The sequence below is a fragment of the Oikopleura dioica genome, chromosome PAR, assembly GCF_907165135.1.
Source record: "Oikopleura dioica chromosome PAR, OKI2018_I68_1.0, whole genome shotgun sequence".
Classification (NCBI taxonomy): domain Eukaryota; kingdom Metazoa; phylum Chordata; class Appendicularia; order Copelata; family Oikopleuridae; genus Oikopleura; species Oikopleura dioica.
In genome coordinates, this window is record NC_137293.1 from 328,556 (window position 1) to 352,888 (window position 24,333).

The 24,333-nt window shown below is 38.8% G+C and overlaps 5 protein-coding genes across 5 annotated transcripts; all 5 read left to right on the forward strand.

The window, feature by feature from the left end:
• Positions 1 to 2,270, forward strand: LOC145706161 (uncharacterized). The gene is made up of 7 exons (XM_081783683.1): positions 1 to 264; positions 329 to 911; positions 964 to 1,280; positions 1,500 to 1,752; positions 1,798 to 1,878; positions 1,924 to 2,118; positions 2,159 to 2,270. Exons 1-7 carry the CDS (start codon positions 137 to 139, stop codon positions 2,195 to 2,197), a joined length of 1,596 nt encoding a protein of 531 aa, XP_081639809.1. The 5' UTR covers positions 1 to 136; the 3' UTR covers positions 2,198 to 2,270.
• Positions 2,271 to 4,851: 2,581 nt separating this feature from the next.
• On the forward strand, positions 4,852 to 6,336 carry LOC145706165 (uncharacterized). The gene is made up of 4 exons (XM_081783686.1): positions 4,852 to 5,163; positions 5,282 to 5,589; positions 5,631 to 5,883; positions 5,941 to 6,336. Exons 1-4 carry the CDS (start codon positions 5,026 to 5,028, stop codon positions 6,256 to 6,258), a joined length of 1,017 nt encoding a protein of 338 aa, XP_081639812.1. The 5' UTR covers positions 4,852 to 5,025; the 3' UTR covers positions 6,259 to 6,336.
• Positions 6,337 to 9,898: 3,562 nt separating this feature from the next.
• Positions 9,899 to 12,071, forward strand: LOC145705690 (uncharacterized). The gene is made up of 2 exons (XM_081783178.1): positions 9,899 to 10,704; positions 11,621 to 12,071. Exons 1-2 carry the CDS (start codon positions 9,941 to 9,943, stop codon positions 12,069 to 12,071), a joined length of 1,215 nt encoding a protein of 404 aa, XP_081639304.1. The 5' UTR covers positions 9,899 to 9,940.
• A 463-nt stretch (positions 12,072 to 12,534) lies between these two features.
• Positions 12,535 to 17,549, forward strand: LOC145705691 (acetylcholine receptor subunit alpha-type unc-63-like). The gene is made up of 8 exons (XM_081783179.1): positions 12,535 to 13,607; positions 13,654 to 13,822; positions 14,832 to 14,920; positions 14,966 to 15,101; positions 15,393 to 15,814; positions 15,863 to 16,558; positions 16,616 to 16,679; positions 17,414 to 17,549. Exons 1-6 carry the CDS (start codon positions 12,597 to 12,599, stop codon positions 16,466 to 16,468), a joined length of 2,433 nt encoding a protein of 810 aa, XP_081639305.1. The 5' UTR covers positions 12,535 to 12,596; the 3' UTR covers positions 16,469 to 16,558; positions 16,616 to 16,679; positions 17,414 to 17,549.
• A 2,583-nt stretch (positions 17,550 to 20,132) lies between these two features.
• On the forward strand, positions 20,133 to 22,843 carry LOC145705693 (uncharacterized; the record flags this gene model as incomplete). Its single annotated transcript, XM_081783180.1, has 10 exons — positions 20,133 to 20,570; positions 20,635 to 20,648; positions 20,722 to 21,128; positions 21,165 to 21,342; positions 21,395 to 21,545; positions 21,593 to 21,684; positions 21,729 to 21,865; positions 21,913 to 22,087; positions 22,298 to 22,357; positions 22,402 to 22,843. Coding segments are annotated over 10 exons (2,094 nt in total), but the record flags the coding sequence as incomplete, so codon positions are not given.
• Positions 22,844 to 24,333: the final 1,490 nt, after the last annotated feature.

Here is a 24,333-nt window from a genome sequence, read left to right on the forward strand (position 1 = left end):
CCAGGGTTTGGCCGGCGCACGAGGTTTACCCCGCCGCGCAACGATTACGCAGCTTCAGAGCGAATGCAGGGGCGGGCGCTTGAGCTCTCAGCACTCCGCCGAGAAATTAGCGCCTTTTTAAGAACCAAGAGAAAACATGATCAAGGGTGGAAGTTTTGCCGAGCAGGGTATTGCTCCTTTTGTGCTGATTGTGATTGTTTATATGTTCATGTCGGTTTTAGTGAATTTGGAAAGGTTTACTGGGATTGTCATGAAAGAAGAAGAGTAAGTTTGAAATTTTTGACGAAATAGATTTTTATCTTGTTGAAAAACTGATTTTTTAATTCAGATATTTCCACGATAAACAGTTCGGCAATCATTTCTTGAAAAAGAAGCCAAAAGAAAACATTTTCCAAATTTTATCTGAGGTCGAGGATTTAGAACCTACAGAATCAGAGCTAGAATTCGAAGCAGAGGAGGAAATTCTTGAGCCACAGAAAACTGAAGTGTTAGAAAAAATAAAAGAAGAAGCACTTCGACCGTGTCTGCTAGACAGGAGCGCTCAAAGTGACGTGGGCGAAGTTCTAGAGCCGAAATACAAAATGGATCCATCTAAATTCCTGGCCGTGGCTGGTTCTCGCGGCCCAAACAACCAAATCTTCTCCCTCCGCGACTCAATTTTCTTCGCCATCGCTCTCAATCGCACCTTGATCATCCCTCCATTCTTCAAGCACAACCGCGGAGACCCAACTGCAAACAGTTCAAACACAGAAATTGTCGAGTTTCATCAGCGAATGGACTTGAAAAGGATCAAAGAATTGATTTCCGTCATCGAGCCGAAAGAGGCACTTGAGAAATGCGGCGAGGCGGGATTTGATGTTCTCTACAGAATTCAACGGATTTGTCAGCCGGACAATTTTGATAGAATTCAGGTATTTAGGCTTTTATGGAGGTTTTCAGCCTTTCAGCTGTTTATGTTTTCAGGCGATTCGTGATTTCTACAATTTCCCTTCAACTCCAGAAACAATCGATTACGCACAAATCTGCCGCTCAAAATCGTCTTTGAAAGAGATTCCAACAGTTCCTTCCCGAGAAATCATCGAAAGCGTCTTCCACGGCGGAAACATCATTCAAATCAAATCGACAGAAAATGCAAAAGAGGAGATTCAAAAGTACTACGCTTCGGATTATAAATGTCCCCTCGCGACTTATGCTTACAATAGTTCGCCGATTTTGAGGGCGAAGGGCAAGGAGAACGAAATTGGCGAAATTTCAAGGGATATTATTGCTCATACGCAAAGGTAAAAATATATAAAGATTACTCAATTAAATTTTTATTAAATCTGATTGGCCTAACGACTGAAAGCGGAAATTTTATTCGTTAAAAAATGTTCAAAATTTCATTATTTAAAAGAAAAAAAATCGAAAAGCCGCGTTCGGCTTCGAAAAAAAAAAGAAAAATTCGCGGTTTTTTTTTCTCCTTTTTAAAACGGCGGTTTTTAAATAAATTTCGTTTTTAGGCCAAAGCATCTCGAAGATTTCGTCGATTCCTTCATCAAAAAATACTCTTCTTCAAAGAAATTCATCTCAATCCACTGGCGCTACGACGAAAGCGACTGGAAAAACGAGCAATGCAAGTCGAGAAAGTTCCAACTCGTCTGCCAGAATTTCGAGCTTTTGACGGATCCGGAGCAACTGGCGAGTTATTTGATGAAATTTTTCGAAGCGTCCGGAGCCGACCAAGCCTTTGATTTCGTTTATATTGCTACTCCGGTGAGAAATTGAAAATTTAATTCTAGCTCTTAATTTTTCCTTCAGCCGAATGAGCTGAAACTCATTCAATCCGTCCAACTCCAATTCGAGACGAAAAACAAGATGAAAATCGTCACTCAAATTGAGGCAATAAAATTTCAATTCTCTGCTATTTTTAAGAACGCTTTTCAGATGATTGAATCGCTGATCGATCATTATGGCAAAAACTGCGGCGAAAAGTACGAAAATCTGCGGTTCGAAATCTTGTCTTTGGCGGAAATGGAAGCATGCATTACTTCCAGCGTTTTTTATTCCTCTTTTGGCTCAAGTTGGTCTTTTAACGTCGAAGCCGAAAGAGCGGTTTTGAGCAAAGGAGCGACTTTTTTGGTAAGAGCGGATTAAATTGCCATTTTTGACTGGTTTTCAGAACACGCGAATCTTCGAAGCAGACATCAAACGAAAGTAAAAAGACCTAAAAATACTACCCAAGCAATATTTCTTCAAAAAATATACTGCCAATAAAATATATTCAATTTAAACTTCTGGCAGTCAAAAATCAAAACACAGGAAAGGAAGCTAAATAGGATTTGGTTTTTGCGGGCGGTTCTTGCGGAAGCGAAAAAATGTGCACACGTTGCGTTTTCTTAAATTCTTATCCACTCAAAATTCTAGAGTACTTAAGCCACTTGAGCCGCACGACTCTTCTTCTTTCATTTAATGAAAAAGCCGGCTAGAAAAGTTCAAATAAATGAGGCTTTAAAATATTTCAAAAAGAAAGTTTTTCTACTGACAGTAACGGACACTTTGATACAGTAAGCGCTACTGTATCAGCTTGAAAATGTCAAATATTGGCCAAAAAAAAAGCTTGTTTTAAAAAATATCGCCTTTTTTATATAAAAAATCATGAAACTAGCCCTCTTGCTTCTTATCCCATAAAAACAGAAAAAATTATCCAAGCAATTATTTCCCGTGTTTGTTATCAACACATGTCGTTCTTTAAAATAAAGTAGCGGTCGGCGAGTAGCGCGGCGCTGTTCACTCCGCTTTTTCCCGCACCGAAACTAATTTTTTTCAACGTTTTTTTTGAGAGAAAAATCAATTAAAAAATGACGGTTTTCCGGAAACTGTTGCTTCCGATTTTGATTGTTTTGTTTTGCTTTTCGTTTTTGTTTATTTTTGTAGAGAATAATCAGAAGCTGACGTTTGAATTTTCATCAAGGTAATTAATTAACATTTTTCTCAATTTTCAATCAATTAAGAAAAAAATATTAATAATTTGATAAATTAATTAATTGTTTAAAAAAAATTAAAAAAATTATATCTAATAAAATTCTAAAAATAAAAATTCAAAAATAATATTTTTGTTTAATTTAATAAAAATAATGAGTTTTTGATTTTATTATTTAATAATTATCAAATTTAATAACTAAAATAATTGAAATTTTAATTTTAATATTTTTTCAAAAAATAACGATTAATTTAATAGCATACGGCTTGAAAAGTATTTCCCATCACTGCCGAAAACCGATGAAAATAACCCAAAAGCTGAATCCGCAGCTGAAGATTTATCAAAATCAAATGACTTAAAAAATCAAATAAACGTCGAGCGCCCGGTTTTATCAAAATTAACGGGCGCCTGTGCGCTCGACAGAGAAGTGCAGTCCGATGTTGGGAAGACAATTGAGCCAAAGTACAAGCTCGATCCGACGAGATTTCTAGCCGTGGCTGGTTCAAGAGGGCCGAACAATCAAATTGTGTCGATTCGAGACTCGATCTATCTAGGCACTGGTTAGACTCTCTCAATTGAGTACCCGCTCTTCCCAAAATTGCGGTTGATTATCTTACCTCAAGCTAACCCTATTTTCATGAGCGCAGACGTGTCCTGAAAAAGCCAAAATGCAAAATCAAGGAGCTGATCTTTTCAAAGATAATTTCTTTTAAAAACGCGGCGCGAGTCTAACCTAATCAAAAAGCCGTCGCTCTGAACAGGACGCTGATAATTCCGCCCTGGTTCAAACACGATCGTGGCGATCCAACTTCCAATGGTTCAACCACGGCGATCGTTCCTTTTCATCAAAGGAAAGTGGTTTCATTTTTGTTTTAAGGATATAAGCTATGAATTTGAACTTTCGTAGCGCCTAAATGCGACGTAGGATCATTGTCATTTCAAAAGCAGTCCTACCTAAAATTGCACGTAGAACTCAAATCTGGAACTTTTGAAAAAAATCTTATGAAAAATTTTCTCTCTAGAGCGATTTCAAATCTTACGCTCTCGATTGCTCGAAATTTTTACACTAAATCGGTCGAGTTTTTTCGATAAATAACTTCTCTTAACCCTTATCTACAAAATTGACGGATCAGTTTTCCCTAATTCCGACCGAAACCGATTTAAGAGCGATTTCCATGAGGCTTACCAAGCGCGCGAATAGTGTAAAAAGCGGCGCGCTGGACGCTCGCTCTCTCAACTCCTCTTTTCCGTGAGAGTGGCGCGGTTGAGCGGAGCGCTTTGATTGGTTGCACGCGAAAAAGCACAAAAAGGAGAAAAACTCGAGCAAGAAAGAGGAAAACGCTAGAATGAAAATTTGAGAGAGTTTGGAAATAAAAGCCCGTCAATTTTCTAGCTTTACATCATCAAAATAAAAGACACGGTTTAGTTTTAGCGATTCAATGGAGAAAATTCGAGCAATCGAGAGCGTAAGATTTGAAATCGCTCTAGAGAGAAAATTTTTCATAAGATTTTTTTCAAAAGTTCCAGATTTGAGTTCTACGTGCAATTTTAGGTAGGACTGCTTTTGAAATGAAAATGATCCTAGGTCGCATTTAGGCGCAACGAAAGTTCAAATTCATAGCTTATATCCTTAAATCTCGAAGTTGCTGGCTTTTTATCCCCGGAATGAGAAGGGGGCTCTTATCTAAATACCGTACTTATCAGAAGAGTAGCGGTCTAAGAACGAACATGGATTAATTTCCTATTAATAAATCGCTACGCATAAACATTACCAATGTTCCTAGTAAATTATATAATGATAATCATCAGTAATTAATTATAACAAAAGCAAAGGACTCCTTTTATTTTCGGAGGCCTCATAATTCGATGAAAATTGCGACTATTTTGGCAAAAATTTTCCTGCAAATTTTCGACCAATCAGATTCTGCTGTTTGGCCTTAAGGCCAATCAGATTTCAGAAAAAATAAATCGAAATTCCGTCATTTCCTCACGCCAGCTCTCTTATTCATCTTTCTGTGTAAGTCAACTATTTTGCTGGTACCCCAATCGCAACCAAATAAAAAAGAATGGACATGTCAAAAATCAAATCGCTCATTTCGGTCATTGAACCCGAAGACGCGCAACAAGCTTGTGGCGAAGATGGATTCGACATAATCTATAGACTTCAAACGATTTGCCAAAAAGAGAATTACCCGCGCGTCCAGGTGAGCCACCTTTTACATGTGTAAAAAGATTAGGCGCAGTTTTGAGCGAAGGGATTGCATAAATAACTCTCACAAGACCCTCTGGGCTCGAAAAACCTTCAACTTCCCTTCATTTTAGGCGATCGAGGAGTACTACAATTTTACCTCTTCTTCTTCCCTCAATCTCACTTATTACTGCCAAAACTGGAAGAAACAACAACTCGCTCCCTTTGAAACCTTTCCTCCTCCAGACGAGCTGAAATCCTATAAAGCAGGAAATTTCCTTCAAGTGGCCAGTTTGGCCGACGCTCGAAAGAAACTCAGCAGTGATCACAAATGTCCAGTGGCGAGCTATCCTTACAAATGCACGCCGATAATGAGACAGTGGCACAAACCAGAAGCGGATGATGGCGAATTGTCAAAGGCGATTTTTGAACATACTCAAAGGTCGCTTTCTCTCTTCCGAAATCTGTCTAATCCCCTTTTAGACCGGAACATCTGGAGATCTTCGTCGACTCCTTCGTCCGAAAGTACTCGCCAGACAAGAAATTCCTCTCGATCCACTGGAGATACGACGAAAAAGACTGGAAAAACGAGCAGTGCAAGGCAATCCAATACAAACTGATCTGCGACAACTTTGATCTTCTTTCTGATTCCAAAGCGATCGCGGATTTTCTCGGGAAACATTTGGACAAAATTGGCGGAGAAGAAGTTTTCGACTTTATTTATATTGCTACTCCAGTAAGTCAGCCGTCAATTTTTGTCGATAAAAGATCAAACTTGAATAACCAATTTCAGCCTTCCGAAATGGAGCTGATCCACGGCGTCCAGCGAGAATTCGAAAATCAAGGAAGACTCAAAATCGTCACTCAAATGCAGCTCATCGACGCGCTTGCGGAGAACTACGCTAACTGCGGCGAAAAATACGAAGACCTTCGATTTGAAATCTTGTCGCTCGCGGAAATGGAGATCTCCATCACGGCTTCAACTTACTATCTTTCTTATGGCTCGAGTTGGTCTTTCAACGTCGCGATTGAAAGATCTGTGATGGGGCGAGGAGAAACTATTTCGAACACGGAGATTTTCTCCGATTTGAAAGAAGGAAAGAAACTCTAATCTATTCTCAAAATTTTTTTGCTACATAACTGCAAACTTCTTCAAAATTAAATTTTAAAATTCATCATTTTATACTCAATAAACGAAAATTCTTGATTATATATAGTAGGTAGTTCATATACATGTACTTGATATTTTTAGTATTTATGCAGAGATTACGTCATTGATTGAAGGGAATAATAATTCAATACAGAAATGCAAGTAGTGATACCGATCTTTTTTATGAATAAAAAGAAGCATTCACAAGGGATTTATATCGGAGGCCTCACTTCATAAAATGAAATATGATGTTTATTCAATATTTAATATCCGAGAGATTTAAAAGGGCTTGACACTCTTTGCTCAGCTTTTTGTTGGAGTTTATACTTCTTTCTTGATTTCTTTTTGTTTCATTTTCTGAATAAATCTTCAGTATTCTCTCGATTAAGGCATTATTACCTGCATCTTTAAAATTTTTAATCAGATCAAAAAAACTATCTTTGACTTCAAAACCAGCAAAGCTCAGTATCTTCTTGCTATATTCTTCCAGACTACGAGCATGATCATCAGCGTCAACAATCATGAAGTTTTTTTTCAGCCAATTTTGATTTTCTTTATCTTCAGAACTTTCTTTTGCGAAATCGCAAGCATCTCCGAGATCAATTGATTCAAAGATGAGTTTGATATCAAATTGATTTTCGCTTGAAAGGTTCTAACATTTTTTAAATAAATTTGAGTTTTTGTGAGATCCTGACTTGAGATATTTTTAATTTCGTCAAGACTTATTCTGTCGCTTATTTTTACGACTGGAACGAGAGTTTTGCAAGTCTCTGAAGCTAACTTAGAATCAAGAGGGTCGCATTGGCTGTCGCAATTTGATTCCGTCGCATTTGTCTTGCAGAATGGCGGTGAACAGAGAAGGAGTTGAAAATCTAGTTGCTAAGGAGATAAAACCTTTATGAATTTCAATGATTGACGCACATTCATGTCGTTTCTGAGACGCATACTCAGAATCACTAATAAAAACCTTTCCCGTCATGAAAGCTTTACAGACAGGTACCATTGAAAATACACCGGAAATCCGTTTATTCTAGATTATCCTTAGGATTTACCATCAAGAATAAGGGCACATACCATAAAAGGGAACTCTTTAGCTAGGATGAACCGACAAAGGAGCAGATAATAATGTATCGTACAACAAAAGAAGTGATTTTTTGGAGCCAATTAGCTTGCAGTTTTATGCTGCTTTAAAGCCCTGTCCACTAAAATCGACCTGAATAGCTCGCTCTCTGGCACATGAATCATATGATACACTTTCTTACCTGCTCCTTTGGTGTCTTATTCTATCTTAAGTACTCCTTTGTTTTTGGTTTACCCCTTAATGAGGTTCAATTCGTGATGAATTCGTCTGGATATTCAGAATAGCGATCACAAGAGTTAACTAAATTTGTTGAAATTAAAGCCGGAACGCATATCGACCCATTTTTGGGTAAGGCGCTGAAATATGCCTTCATAAATCATCATTTTCTAGAGCTAGAAAAACAGATGAGAGATATCATATGTTCCATTCTTGAAGTTTATTGTCTGAAGATCATACTTATGATAAAATTTGGGTTAATATATACAAGAAAACGGGTCTACGGCCTCTTACCCAAAAATGGGTCGATATGCGTTCCGGGAAAAAACTTTTACATGCGTTCAAGCGTCAATAAGGATTGTCCCTGTTGACAATGTTTGTAGAATATTTGCAACTCTAAGCAGAGTCGTCGATGTTTGTTTCGAAAAACAAAGTTTCCTCTGCTTTCGATTGTTCCATGCATATTTAAGTCATCATCGAATCGGTCGAATGTGAGTGATTGGTCGTAGTGATCGATGAAATTGCAGTTGAGATTGTGGACTAAAAGTTCTTTGCGCAATTTTTGGGTGCTTTTCGAGAATCCAGATCTGGAGTACTGGTAAAGAGGCTCGTAAATGTAAAAGGCGTCTTCGTTGTTATTGAAAATCTCATCCATGAAATTTTTTGAATTTGGGATTGTGGGACTCATGATCTGAAAATTGGATAATAACCTCGGATATCCGTTTGAATACAGCCGAAATACAAAATAATGGAGTATTTTTTGTTACCGAATTTCCAAGAAAAGCTCTAATTTCAACTTATTCAGATTTTTATGGTTTTTTATAACCTGCTTTTTCATATCAATATGTTCATCGATTGTTTCGCGTTTGACTTTGAGCGTTACTTACAATGATTGCTTTTCTTAAAAAGTTGCCAAAAATATTCTCTCTGATTTTCGTCCTAAACGAGTTTTCTTGAAACCCTCATTATCAATTTTAGAAACGCAATTCAGCTGCTACCATAAAATTTCAACAAAAACGATCAAGAAGATGAGAAAAATGAGAGGCATAATTTGCAGCATAAAAAGCAAGTCTGACAAGAATGAAATAACTAGTTTGGGAAAACAGGGAATCGATAATTTCATGCCTCTCATGTTTAACTATTTTTCTCAAAAAAAATACAAACTTTCTTGTCAACTTTCCTTAATTTCTTCGCTATCGATTCGCTTTGCGCTGCATTTTTAAATAACAACATAACAATGAAGCATAAGAACAATGACAAAAATAATTTTTGTTTTCTGATTTCCATTACTTTCCGCATTTCTCTATTTCTTTAACTCCGGACATCTAAATCCTCCGTGATATTTGGTGACGGGGGCGCCCTTCAATGAAATCGAAGTGGCACTAAAAATTCGCACCGAGTCTTTCGTAAAAATATATGAGTTGTAGAATCATTTTCGTTCAATAGATGGGTTCTGCGAAAAGAGACCGCTCTGTCAATTTCAAGTGTAAATTATTTTTGATTTTGGCGTTTGCGTGTTTATTTACGGCGAGTTTATATTTTTGGAAAGAGAAAGATGTCGAAACAATGCAGAAGATCACTTACAAGTCGACTACTGTTGATAGCCTCATTTCAAATAACGAAGCAACAAGCAAAGAAGAGAAAGAGAAAATCATTATTTCCGTGAATATGGGCGGGCCTAACAACCAGATCTGGGGCCTTCGCGAGGGTTTATTTTTATCCCAGCTGATGAATCGCACTTTTGTTGCTCCTCTATTTTTCCGACATTTCACTACTGTTGGGCATTTCTTTTCTAATCCGTCTGTTTTTATTGATATTGACAATTTATCAAGTTTGGATAAGAAAATATCGTTAGTGACAATTACTTATTGTGACCTTTCTATTTTGAGCGCCGGTCTAGAATTGGCTATTTTCGAAAAACCTAGTTCTACCCCCTAAGATTTTTCAAAAAATAATTTGGGCCCCATTGATTTCGGTCATTCTATTTTCAATTCTTCGGTGCATTATAAATTATAATTTATAATCGCGAATCAGCTGACTTTCAATCACCGTAAAAATATAAAAATAAAATTCGAGTCCATAAAAAGCAAAATAAAATTAATCGACCCAGCTGATGTCAAGTCCGTATGCGGCGACTCCTTTGATCTTATTCTGGATTTTCATCCGGAAAGAACTTATGAGACATGGACGAAGCTTACTTATGAGTATTTGAATATGGACTTTCAAAAAAAAAATAGGAAATCGGCGTTTTAAAAGAAAAAAAACTAAAAAGCTATAAAAACAACGCCGCTAAGAACAGAAAAAATTGTGCTGAGAAGAATTGGATCAGGAGGAACCGAATCTTTAATGAGATTTCTAAGCGGATTTGACGGAAAGCAATGCATTTTGCTAAAACATCCGTACTCCTTGCTCCCCTGGAACATGATATTCCGTCATCGGTTTAAGAACTTGGAGCCATTTGTCGAATCAGACTTCGAACTGTTTAGAAAAGTGATCGAAGCAACCAGTCGCCCGAAGAAAATCAAGAATCTAGCTGAGAAGATTGCGGCCATCATCAAGTTCGAAGGATTGAAAGAGCATAAAATGGCGGCACTTCATTGGAGATACGATTTGGATGATTGGGGAGCAGGCAAGGATGAAACTGAAACAATGCAAAAAGTGCTTGCTATTCGGAAAAATCCGATGGTTTTTGCAAAGTTTATCGAAGAAGAGCTTGGGAAACGAAACATATCCAGACTCGTTATTTTCAGTCCTCCAAACGACTCCGAATTCGTCGAGCAGCTTCGTTCAGAAATCAAAAATATCATTATTTTCACGGAAAAAGAAATTCTCTCAATCTTCAAACGCGACTTGGACAAAATCGACCTCGATTCGGAAATCTCACTCGTCGAGCAAGAGATTTGTTTTCTCTCAGACTTCTTTCTTTACTCAGATCCTTCGACTTGGAGCATGAATGTGAATCTTGAAAGAGCTGTCGCTGGAAGAGACGATAATTTATTGAACCTTCACTTTCAAATTGACGAAGAAAATTGCGATTTGGAAATACGACTTGGGAAGAAAAATAAGTTTGCAGTGTTACCTTTCGTTTCATTTCCAGGCAGCGGTAATACGTAAGTGATTATCTGGCTCTGCACACGGGCGATCAATTGAATTTATCTTAGGCAAGTTCAAGAACCAAAAATAGCAGCGGAAGTTCGCCTCGATTTTCAGTCGCATTAAGATCTTAATGCCAAAATGATGATATGCCATTTGAAATACGAGAGAATATTCCAGACGGCGGATTTCACGTCGTCTTAAGTAAATGCAATTTATGGAAAATGCGTATCTGTCGAATTTTATTATTAAAATGACCTCAGTTCGTCTTTTAATTTTCGTGATTGAACGAGACATCTGCGAAAATTATCACATTTAAAATGCGGCAATAATCAACATTAAATGTGACATATATTTACGCCGAAACGCATATCGACACATTTTTTTGTAACGCGCCCTTTGGACCAAAGGCTTTGGTTATGGTCCATAACTTATGGAGCTACTTTTCGATGAGGAACTCAATTCTCGATTAATTTTTCGATACCCGTCCGGCCTTCTCAGAAGTAAAGAGTCAATTATTTAAAAAGCTCAGGCTCTAAGCTTTCCGTAGAGCCCAAGAAATCTTAGCGCTTGTCGGTTTGTGGCCATCTACAACCAGTTTAAATGTCTACTTACTTTCTTTTTGGTCTATTTTTGGAAGAAACTCTTCAATTTCATCGCGAAAACATGACTTCAAGAGCTCACTCAAGGTCACAAACGGGCGCTAAGATTACTTGGGCTTTAATGAAAGCTCAGAGCCTGAGCTTTTTAAATAACTGACTCTTGACTTCTGATATCATATGGCGTCAAAGGTGCTTACCCATAAATGGGTCAATATGCGTTCCGGGAGAAACAAATTGTATGCGTTCCGGCGTTAAGAGTAGAAATTACAATCTGTTTTTTGAAAAACCAAAGCAAATAAATTTTTGAATGTTAAAAATATCTTTTTTTTAGTTGGACGCGGATGCTCCTCGAAAAATCAACTGGAATTTACACTGGAAGCGTTTACGAAGACAAAAAATTGTTGGAGGCTGGTTTTCTTGGTGAAGAAACAGTGCCATCGGATGGTGAGACGCTCTTTCAGAAATCTCATGAAATCAAGGACGAGAGAATTCCGAACCCAAAAGCCATTCTTTTTCTCATTCGAAATCCATTCGACGCGGCGGTGGCAGAGTGGAAACGACGACACGGAAAAGGGCACACAGCGAATGTCGAAGAAGAAATTTTCGTTGGAGAAGAGTGGGAAAAAATGGGAAGCTATTTTTTGAGAAAGTGGAAGACTCTAGCGGAAGAAGTTATTGACCAAAACATAGGAAGGGGTTTCCTCATAAAATACGAAAGAAGAAAAGCTACAGTTGACCTTAGTCGCGAAAGCTTAGCCCTCGAAAACGCACCTCAACGGTAATCGGTCATGGATTTACTCACTGCGCGAAAAGATCAAATAGTTTTTGAAAAAAGAGAAAGCTTTAAGACTCTTTGATCGAGTACAAATCGATTGTGGGCTTCTCGACCTTTATCAGATAATTTATCTGAGATAAACCTAACTGCTTAAAGACCCCAATTTCCTTAAAACCGTAGACGAATTTTTGACTTTATGAACGAGAAAGCAACTTAAACACTTGTTCAAAAAAGCTTTTGTATTTATATTGGTTGAGGACCCTCTGAAAGGAAAAGCGAACGTTCCACTTCATATTTTCTTTTACGAAAGTCTCAAGGCGAACGCGATCCATGAAATGGAAAACATCTTGGATTTTATTGAAAAAGAGAATGTTTACACTGTTTCGGACAGAGAAATTCGATTGAAATGCTTGAAAGAAGTAAGTTTTACTCGGAAACTCGAATGATCTAATACTCTTTTTTAGACACTAGAAGAAACTGAGAAATTTCATCGCCCAAAAAAGAGCCTTCTTTTGAATATTTTACGAACGAAATGATTGAAAAAGGAAATCAGTACATCAACGAAGTTTACGAGCTTTTTGACAAAGAAAATTTCCCGCTTTTTGAAAAACAAAATTATTTAAAAATTGTCCAAAAGAAGATATCGCCGGAAAGCAGCGAATACCGGGGAATTCCACTGAAAGCGGACCTCGAATTATGGCAAAATGAGTGTCAGCTGCAAGATGGTCTGATTTTTATGAAAAAACACAAGACAGCATCAACGACATTCAAAGGCATAGTTGACAAATGGCTCAAAATAAACAATGCCTTCGAGAAGAGTGAAAAACCTCAAATGGGACCTCAAGGAGGATGTTTTCCAGCTATGTTCAACGAACTCTGTTGGGAAGGGAGCAAGAGAAATGATCCAGTGATAGGCATTACGTATCACTTTCGCTGGAACATGGATTATTTGCCGGGAATATTTGACGCGAACAGAGGAAAAGTCAAGACGTTTACAACCATTCGAGATCCACTCGCGACTTTTCGATCAACCTACAATTATTTTTATCGAAATTCGAACGATTGCGACTGGCCCTGCTGGGGCGCCCCATTCAAACAAATTCTTTCCAACACTGTCGAAGATGTTGATGCCAAGCCCTTTTTGCCGATCGAAGAATTTCTTGATATTCTTCCAGAAGCTTACGACTCTTCAGCTCCCTATGCTTACCGAGTGAGTAATCCCCAGTCGTTCGAGCTTGGCATGGACTTTGACAGAATGAAGGACATGAAATACGTCCAGGAGAGTTTGGCAAAATTAGACAGCAACTTCGACCTCATCCTGCTAACCGAGTATTTTTGGGAGGGGATTGTCTTACTTCGGCATTTACTTTGCGCGGACTACGAGCATTTGTACATTGAAAACAAAAACCAAAGAAACTACAGAATTGAGCCCTTGAACGAGGAGCGACAAGCAACTTTCGACGAATTCAATAAAATTGATCTTCTTATGTACGATTATTTTAATGCTTCTTTGCATCGAAAAATTGAGGCTTTTGGACAAAAGGTTTAGTCATTTATCTATCAACACAGAAGCGTAAAAAAGAATCTAGAAAATGGAAGAAGAAATAGAAATTGCGAAGAGCACTTTTTCTCGCTGCGCAGAAGGTGTTATTGATTGCACTGTAGCCAAACTGGCCTTGAATCGGGAATCTCCTCAAACTCAAATTATTAATTTTGAGAAAATGAACATCAGTGAGTATTTAAAAATAATAGGACTGAGTTTAAATAAAATTTGTCAAGTTGCAAATCTACAATTTGCATTTTAATTTTAACTTTATAAAAACTCTGGCGAAAGAAAATGGTCATGGAGCTTGCGAAAACCGCGGACATCCATTTACAAACGCCAAAATGCTCTACGAGAGCGGCTCATGGAATTATCTGCACTTGTCGGAAAAAACGTGTGCTGAAGACAAGCTTCTTGCAATGAGTGTTGACAGTCAAGTGCCTCTGACGACAGAATTCAAAGAGAAATATAATTTATGATGATTATTGTTCGTTTTCATTTCTCAACTGCAGTTGACAGTAACATTGACAATTAGTACTGAAGAATGTACTGTAGTATTAGGACTTGATAAAGGATTATCATTGAATTTGGCGAATAAATACACTTTTAGCCAACAGAAGTGTCTTTCATTCTCTCACTACTTTTTCTTGAAAATTTCAGAATGGTCTTTCGAAGAATCAAAAAAAAAATATATGGTCCGTTTGAAATTAAAACCTATTTTATTATTTGGACTCGTTTTCTTATCACTGGCAATTATTTATTTCTATAAAAATGCCCAAGAAGTGAAATTTAACCGGTGTTTCGATTCTGCTAAAGCGAATTTCTTTAGCAAAAAACCTTTATCTCTTCTCAAAAAAAATTATTTTATATTTATTTTCTTCCTTATTCAGAAATTCTTCAAAAGTTCATTTCCAACTTTATCCTCTTATCAATAAACAAAACTCTTATCCTAAAATATTCTTCAAAGATAACGTCATCGATCCCCACCCAGATCGTCAGCTGTCGATAGATCAGCCCCTGGACTTGATCTTTTGCTAGCAAAAATAATGATCAAAATGCATTTTCTTTGTTTATTTCTATTTTTTGAAGCAAATGGGCAAAAAGCAGGCCCAGCAGAGAGATTAAAAAAAGAAGCTCTTTGAAACGAACAACTACAATCCGAATATAAGACCACAAGCAAGGCTCTAGAATTTTCGATTTCCCCTTTTCGAAGACAGTTTTAAGCCCTCCTTGAAGCTGACCACAGAAACCCGGTAAAAGTGAAATTTCGTCCGATTCTCAACGAAATCATCAACGTCAATGAAGTCGCTCAAGTAACACGGACTTTTGAAAATATTTTGAATAAACAAGTCTCGTAGAAAATCGATATAAAGTTCTGGTTTCATCACGAGTGGGTAGACGAGAGGCTGTCTTGGGATCCAGAAGACTACGGAAATGTCGCGACGCTCCATGTTCCTCAGGATTTTCTTTGGCTGCCTGACTACGCTCTCTATGGTAGAATATCAGATGATTTTATATGAATAAATAGTTTCAAAATAAACACACACGTGAAATCAAAACCCGGATCTCCGGTGAGGAAAAATCGTATTTCCGCCCAGTCGCTGCGCCATGTCAAGCTCCGCCCACCTCCTGTCAGCTGGGCAAAAGTCAGGAGCGTCAAGATGTGGCGCAGCCGAAAATGGCAAAAATAAGCCCTCCCTAGAGGTTACTCTTGAGTTGGGAAATGCCAAATGTTTATATACAAATACTTCTTTACCTTCTTCATATTTTACCATTTTTGCTAAGGCAATGCCGATGGAGATTTCATCATCGCCGAGTCCGTCCGCGTCCGAATCTTCAGCAACGGAACCGTCATGTGGCGCCCGCCAATTATCACCAAAACTTTTTGCGAAATCCAAGTGGCAAACTTCCCGTTCGACTCGCAGAACTGCTCGATGAAGATTGGCAGCTGGACGGGAAATACGTTTTTGATCCAGACTCGGAATTTCGATGCGCGTTATGACGATGTGACTTGTTGCGAGCCGATCGACTTGTCGACGTATAATGTAAACGGGGAGTGGGAAATGTTTCATTACGGGTGCTGGAGACATATTCAATATTACGAAGGGCTGCCGGAAGGATATGAAGACATCACGCATTATATCATTATCAAAAGAAGACCGAGATATTTGATCTTGAATATTATTATTCCGACAATAGTCTTTTCGGTAAGTCTTTTCGCCCAACTGAATTTCAGTTAAAAAATCTTCATGTAGCTTTTGTCCTGCGCCGTATTTTACCTCCCAGCTGAAGAGGCGGAAAAGATAACTCTGTGTATTTCCGTCCTCCTGTCCTTGGTCACATTTTTCCTTGTCATCGTCGACAGCATCCCTCAAACCGCCCGGGCAGTCCCGAAACTTGGCATTTACATCCTCTTCACGATGATTCTCAACACCGTTTCCATCCTACTCACGATCGTGGTCGAAAACATGCACCACCGCGGCCCCGAGACCCACGAAATGCCACAATGGATTCGCACCGTTTTTATCGATCTCCTGCCCCGGCTCCTTTTTTCTTCGACAATGAAAAAAATGGACGTGCATGGACCAAAGCCGCCCAAGATCAGCGATGTCTTCAAAGGGACTTATCAGTACCGAGCGATAGCGAAACTGGCCGGGACGGAAAACGAAACCGACCCGATTTTATTGAACCCAGAAGTGCAGGACGCGATCAGAGGGGTGGAATACATGGCAAAGAGTTTCAAGGAAAAGGAATTTAATGAGAACTCGAAGGCAGAATGGAAATATGTCGCGTTTGTGCTGGATCACTGTCTTCTCATAGGAACTTTGCTTCATTTTTCTTGCGATTTCGCTTGTTCGTGAATTTTTTGTGAGCAAATTTCGAGTGTTTATTACAACTTGCGTTCTTGGATCGGCAATCATCTTTGGTGAAAATTGCATGGACCTTCTCAGGCAGCGATTTACATTTTGAGGCATTTTCGAAGAAACTGACTGTAACTCGGAAAAAAGAGCAATGTGGTACATACAACGGGACGACGAATATCTTCGCTCTGAAACTCTCTGGACCGATCAGGTTTAAATCTTGCACCATATTTATGTTATGTTGCCATAATTTTTTCTGCCAGATCTACGAAATGACATCTGACGGATATTTTTTCCGGAAGGACCAAGCAAACTTTTCCGGGATTAGGTGATTTTGTGGTAAAGAGCGCAAGCTGTTCATGAAGAAAATTGAAAGATTAACCCGGACTTTAACAGCTTAGTTTGAACGTCAATCTTACGTAAACAAAAAAAACGATTGACAAAAATCAATCAGTAAATTTTACAAATTTTTCATAACTAAATCGTTAGACTTACTATACAAATATTCAGTAAGCCACAAGAAGTATCTTGTGAAAATATGCAACGAGAATTGGTACAGGACCGATTTTCCTATATTTGGGCTAGAATTGGTATGATACCCCTAACCCTAGACTCTAGGGCCTAGAGCCTTACCCCCAGTTGGTACTCCCTGGCATGGGAGTCCCGGCCCCCTAACCCTGACTACTAACCGAGAAAAGGTTTGGTATCATACCGTTTCTGGCTAAATTATAGAAGAATAGGTCCTGTACTGATTCTAATTGCAACCTTCCGGAGTATGCTATTATAGTAAGTGTTACATAAACGTATAAAATAACCTTTTTTTTGGCATTTTAGAGAAATCAAGCCCCCCGAAATTGCAAGCTCTAACCAGATTTGTAACGCATGTCATTGAGTACTGGCCAATCTTTCTGCCTTTTTTGTTCGTTATGAAATATGATTTTTTAGGATCTCTGCTTCAAATTCCTCTCGTCTACCCACCAGAGAGACGTTCTTGCCGCCAGCTTATCATCCGAAGAAGAAACACCATAATTTCTCAATTTTTGATTTCATAACTTGTTTTATTATTCGATGGAAATATACAGTGAAAACAACAGTGAAATGCAGCAAATGCCGCAATGCTTAGTACCAAAACTCGTCAAGTTTTTTCTGTAGTTGTTGATTGCTCCTCGATTTAGCAGATCGCGGGAGAGGGTTCGGAATTTCGCTCTGACTTGTTGGTTGTATTTTTTGTGGCTTGCGTTGTCCTCAACTTTGTGGAGAAAATCGTTTGTTTTTCGAAGAAGATTTGCGGAAGCAACGCTCAAAAGCGTTAAAACGAGGCGAATTAGGTTCATTCTACTTTTGAAAAAAGTTTTTTGATTATGAAAGTAAGTAAAGAATACGGCTCGTTTTAAGCTTTACGAAACGGGCGAGAGACATCTAGCGGCAGGAAAATTGCTGGAATAAATCGACATGGAGCTACATTGACATCTGCTACAGTTGTGATAGATACTGTCAATGAATCATGGACTCAAAAACGTCGTCGAAATTCTTGTAAGAGTACTGCTAATCAACATTATCAAGATTTGTTGGTTCTGAGCATGAATCATCAAGAAAACAGGACAAAACAGAAAAGCAATTTTAAACGGTAGATATCCAATACAATACCTATCGTTTTCAATGAATAATCGAGTACAGTCCGATTGATGCACCTGCAATGTACGGTATCGCTCCGGCAAGTACAGTGCACAAATCAGCAAAAATTAATTTTGAAAAGTGAAACTTTCCAAACGGCGAGATTCATCGCTCATGAGCTTTTTCTGTTCAATATTTGATCCTGGCAGCGTGAAATATGCATGCTCCTTGTTACTCAAACTAAGCTTCGGACTTTGTTAACTTGTGTTTTCGGCCCTTAGTCTGAAAGACGGATGGATAGAAATAGGAGCGATTAAGAGAATGAGTGAAATGAATGGACCTTTTTCTCAACGACAGTCGACAGTTACGCAGCTTTCTACGCAGGAAGATTTTCAAATTACAGTCAGAAATTTCAATTTTGAAAATTATAATCGAAAAAAATTTGGGCATTTTTTGGACAAAACCAAAAATTTGAAGTGGTTTTTTGGATAGCCAATTAAATTGCTCTGTTTTCCCTCCGAGCCAATCAAAAAGCAGATCTAAAAATCACTTCCTTTTTAGGTTCTGCATAATTTTTGTATTAAGCTTCGTCTTTTATAAAATCAGATTTTTGATATACAGAAATATAATAAAATTAAAATTGCTAAATAATGGTTTTGAAGATTCAACTTAGTCAAATGGAACCACAAATACTCGTGCCTTTTTCTTCAAAGCAAAGCAGGTAATAAAGAAGAAAGGATTCTTTGATTGACGAAAATTCTAAGCGAAAATAATTCTTCTTTTTTTTTGCTTATTATTTTAAAGATTCTTCTGCAAAGACATTGCTGCATAGAAAATTGAAAGCATTCATAATTGGGGCAAGAATAATCCCGTATATATCGCGTCTTATCCTATCACCGAAAAAAGGAAACCGAAAAAGAGATTGATAAAATGGCCAATGTCAATTTGCCAAATGAATGTTCATGGCAGAAATCGTTCGCAAAAAGCAGAGAACCTTTCAGTTTTAACGACAATGCGGGAGCTTTCGTGGGAAATGATCGTTCTCGGTCCAGAGGTGCATTTACTTTATTATAAAGGCCAAAATCAGATTCAGCTGGGGATCGATTTCAGAAGGTTTCGGCTCATCCTAAACGATTTATTCAATTTTACTCGAAATAAATTAGCCAATTACTTTTTGTTTTCTTTTGAAAAGCTAAAATAATGGTTCGTAGAAAAGAAAACTTGGAGCAAGAATATCTTGGAGACAATAAACGCCTTTTTTCTAGTGGCGAGATGTTGCGGAATTCGAGAGAAAAGAGCTGCTCAAGATGCGAGTCTACCGAAGTCTTCGACAGACCAGTTCGGCGCTTCTTTCCGTTACACTTGTCAGCATTGTTTTATGGTAAAAAAGCGCACTGGTTTCATGTTTTTTAAAGTTTCGTTTTTTCAGCCTTATCGATCTGGAGCTATACTACACTTCTAGGGGCTATCTTTCTTTGCTTTCTCGCCCGATGCCGTGGGGAATGAACTGTACTTACACTTGGGATGCTGTCAATGGGACTTATACGTGAGTAAATACAGCTTTTGAAGCCGCAAAAATAGGATAAAAGCATGACGCCTTCTGAAAAAAGGGTTAAAAATGAAACAAGAGCACTGTATATACAATTCTGTACAACAAAATCTGTTATTAAGATGATTTATCTTTCATTGTCTATAGACTTTTTGCCACAACCGGTTATTTTAACCAGGCCTTTTTGATAAAAAATTCAGGGACTTTCAAGTTGGACAAATAAAAGACGTGCTCCGACATACATCTACTGTCACGCGCTTTCTCATTTCTTGCCTTACAATTCTGACACTGATCCTTGTCTGGTGGTACAGCGAGTTGGAGAGAAGACTGTTAGTTGTCAGGCATCATCTTTGCCGCGAGATGAACCTTCTTTGCTCACCTTTGGCGGCTCAGTTTATTCTTGAAGGAACGATAGTTATTTAAATTTTGCGTCATTGCGTTGCTTAATCTTCAATGATTCTCGAGCTGTTATGATTATGAAATCATTTTTTCTATCGGAAAAAAGTTTCTCTCTGCGCGATCCACATTCCTCCCATTCGAGGGATTCCAGTGCCTCCCGAGTGGCAGCTCATCATTTTCGTGAGACTTTATCATACCATCAAATTCATGCGAGAACACCATCCCATGAGATACAACCGAATGACGGAAATCCTCAAAACTGTTGCGTCTATCAAGCTGTCGTCAACGTTCCTCCTGAAGAGTTATTTTATGAAACGGCCGCTGACGATGCTGATTGGACTTTACTTCTTCATCGTTTTCGGGACTGGATATGTCGTTTTTGCGCTGGAACGAAGATACGGAACATGCATGCAATATCTCGATGTTGTCTGGCTAATGGCTGTCACGCTGACAAACCTGGGCTTTGGGGACTTTACGCCCTCGTTTGTTCTTTCTAGGAAGGGTGCTATTTTATTGACAGCTTTTGAAGCGATTTCGACGGCTGGGGCCTATTCCAGATTGAAAGTTGGACTTTTTCCATCTCTGAGAATCTTTCACTCATAAGAATATAACCTCCCTGTATAAAATGATTGTACTACAGTATATTTTTTTTAACAAAATCATTTTTGAAATTTTCGTGCACCCTGAACAGAATCTTCGTCGCCTTCAGCAGTTTATTTGGAATCTTCCAAACCGCCTTGATCGTTGGGGTCCTTTCAGAAGCACTCGTCATTCCTCCCGATGAGAAGCGAATTTTAGCGTCGATCGAGAAACAACGACTCTGGAAAATTAGGAGAAACGCTGCTGCTTCGCTGATTCAAGCAGCTTGGAAGCTCTACGCGATGAATAAGACCAACGAGCTGGATATTTATGATGATGTTGGAAAAACAAGCCTTTTCAACTTTCGCCAAAGATTGGGGAAAAAGTACAGGGAGATCAAAGAAGCTCGTCAATTGACGCTGCAATATGCTCATGCATTGTGGCAATGGCGGCAGATAAAAACGCACACGGACAATGTCGATCAAGCAATCAACAAGGAGTTTATGATTGACGACACAGGTACCCTTATTTTCAATTTTTTCTATTCATTTTCAGCCTTGGCGACGAAACAAATCACATCGAAGTTGGACATGTTGGAGAAAATTGTCAGCAAAAAGTCAAAAAGAAGAAAGAGGCAGCTTCATTTGGATGTTCATCTTGACGAGGCAAAGAAGGATGATACAAGTTCCATCGCGGCGGATAAAAAATTGACAAGTCAAAGAACAGTTTCAAGGTATTAACTCGCTGGGTCTCAAATTTATGAAATAAATTCATTTTCGCAAAAGATCTTCATCCGTGCAATCCAGAAAGCGGTGGCGAAAAGCAAAGATGATTTCGAAAATCGCCCTTTTGACGAAATCAAAAACTGGGGCCGCGGTAAAGAAGGCGTCGGAAATCAGTTCAAAAGTGGGCAGTCGTCTTGTTTCGAACATAACGGTAATGCATGGATTCGTGAATGATCATCCTTTGAAAACGGTTTTCAGTCGCGAATGCCATCACGACGAGGCAGCTTAGAAAAGATAAATGTTGAAGCGGAAAGCCAGTCCTCACCTGGCGCGCAGCCGTCTAGACAAGGGTTGGGAGCATCTTTAAACTTTATCCAGATCTTTTTTTTTCTAGAGGAGGGCTTACTTTAGCTGTGCCGGGGCAGGCGAGCAGCAAAAACCCGCCAGACACATCCTCGACGCTCAACCGGAAAAGCAGTCTATCTTCGAGAAGTCTGACAAACCGCCAAGAAGGGGAAGAATATAGAACTGGTATGAATTTCCAAAGCGTCCAGTCACCTTTTTCATGCTTTCTTCAGGAAGCGTTCGAATCAAAATTCCACCTTCGTATCGCCGAGAAAAGACCAGCTCCCTCGATGCGGGCAAAATTTGTAGCTTGAATCCGCCAGCTGTCTTTGAGAAGACTTTATCGGATGCTTCACTAGATTTGACGAAGAAGAGGCCGATTTTTTCGAAGCCACAAATTAAAATTCCGTAAGATTGATGGAGATTGAACAAACACATCGACAAAAAATACGACAATGGGTTAATTTTCAACCAATCAGAAGTCCGCATTTGGCCCGTCAGCCAATTAGCTTTCAGAAATTTCCTTCTTAAAAGTTCAAATTCCAATCTTTGTCGCTCTTTTTGTCGATTTGTGCCCCAGATTGATGCTAAAAATGAGTCTTCAACTTTTTTTTCAAGAGTTCAAGTGCCTGTTATCGAGCAAAAGATTTCTGAAGAAACGAGGGAGGAGTTTTCAAGGTGATTTATTCCTATTTTCTTTTGAAGGGGCAACTTTGATTTAGTACTGATATTTCGCCAATGCTTTCGCCAAACAATCTTCCCGGCCAAATCCGAGAGAACTCGACTTCCAATGCCGAAATAATCAATCTGATGGCTTCGATAAAACTCCAACAAATTGAGCTTCAAAAGACTATCAAATCTCAAGAGTCAAAAATCTCCAGCTCAATTGAACAACTGACGCGTTTGCTGGAGAGCCAAAAAAAGCGAAAAAGACTGAAAATTCGAACGAATTTACTTTTATTTATTCATTCAATAAAGAAACACAAAAAACAAGCTCCAAGGCCGCGCATTCATCCAGTCAAAGATCCGCTAAAGACAGCTCCGATCTCAGAACACGCGCGAGATTGTCGACTGAAAGAACATGCGCGTCGTTCGATGGCTAGTCGTTCTCGCCGCTCTGCCGTCCAGGATCATACAGAATCAGAATTATTGCGTCAGCTCTAGCGAGAATTAAATGTACATTCAGTAGGTAAAATATTTTGCTTTTGGCGGGGAGCAAAGTTCACAATTCTGATTCTCTATGATCGTGGATGGCGGAGCGGTGGGGGCGGCTGGCTGTCGAGCGAGACGCATGCGTCAGAGGACAAAGTGTCGTCCCCTGTTTACTCTTGAGCTTTACGACCAGGAGGTCTACTCATAGTCTACTCATTTTTAACGAGGGTTAGGACACGCTCCATTAAAATTGGAGCCTCGCTTGTATCCAAAAGACCAGACGCTTTCTTACGAAGCGGATAAGATACCCGGATACACCCGCTACCAAGGAGGAACAGTGCGCAAGGGGGATGACAATGGGTACGAGGGGACAAGGGGAGTGGAAAAAATCGATGTTGACAGGATATCTTATATCCGGTAAATCATTTCATGTGTTACAACCTGAGTGGAGGTTGATTGTGAGATTCTCTCGGGGTCGAAAATCATCCAAAATTGCACTAGAATCATTTGTCTGTCAGTCTTCTTATCTTTTGTTTACCTGTCTTCAAGCCAAGACATTTCATCCTTAGTGAGCGCATTTGGTCGGTCGTGGATTTCGACGGTGCTCAATCGGCTGATCAAAGAGTTATTCAAGGTTAACTATTATCTAAGACTATTAATCATAATATATCAAGTAAGATGGATAAAATTTAATTTGAAACTCGTTCCTTGGGTAGTTGTGAAAATTGTTTGATTCTATCATCGCAATATGACGCCTTGTAACGATTCTGTTTGTTGTTTCAAAACTGACGCTAAAATATATTTTGTGCAATTTGGAACTTATAATGAAATTTTACTTCATTTTTATCTGTTGCCGGCTTTCTCTGGTCGGTGCAATGGATGTTACTTCGCACGTAAGAGCCGACAAATGCAGAGGGCAAACACACAAGGCCACGAAATAAAATTTCATCCAATCCTATTCATCGCTCAGCCAGTTCAAGATGAAGCTCGAAAGAAGAAGCTGCCAGTCGATTCTAGAACCTTCTCGAACTTTCTCGAATTTCTCACCACCCCGAAGTTGCTGTCGGATATGTTCGGGATATTTGGGCTTTCCCGGAGACTCCTACGCTGAGGAAACAAAGTCTTGGTTACCGGTAAAGTGAAGCAGACTTTCGTCAATGGACCATGGAAAAAATATAAAGTCAGCATTTTTGTCAAAGACTCAAGAGTGAGCTTCTATATTCGCAGCGCGTTCATATTTATAATGAAACGATACAGTATTATTTCCGCTTCAGCAACTTTCCACATGAAAGTCTATAAACTATTAGTAGATTGTTACAGACTGTAAAAAAATTTAAATTTTCATTAAAGCCCTGAAAAGGGCTGAATGGGGGGTTTTTGGGAGAATCAGTGAACGGAATTGAATTCCTTAGGGTCGAATTAGTGGAATCGTGAAGTTTCATTGAAATTAAATTTTTGGTCCTAATCATGCCGGACCCTAGTTACAGTACAACAATCCTCGA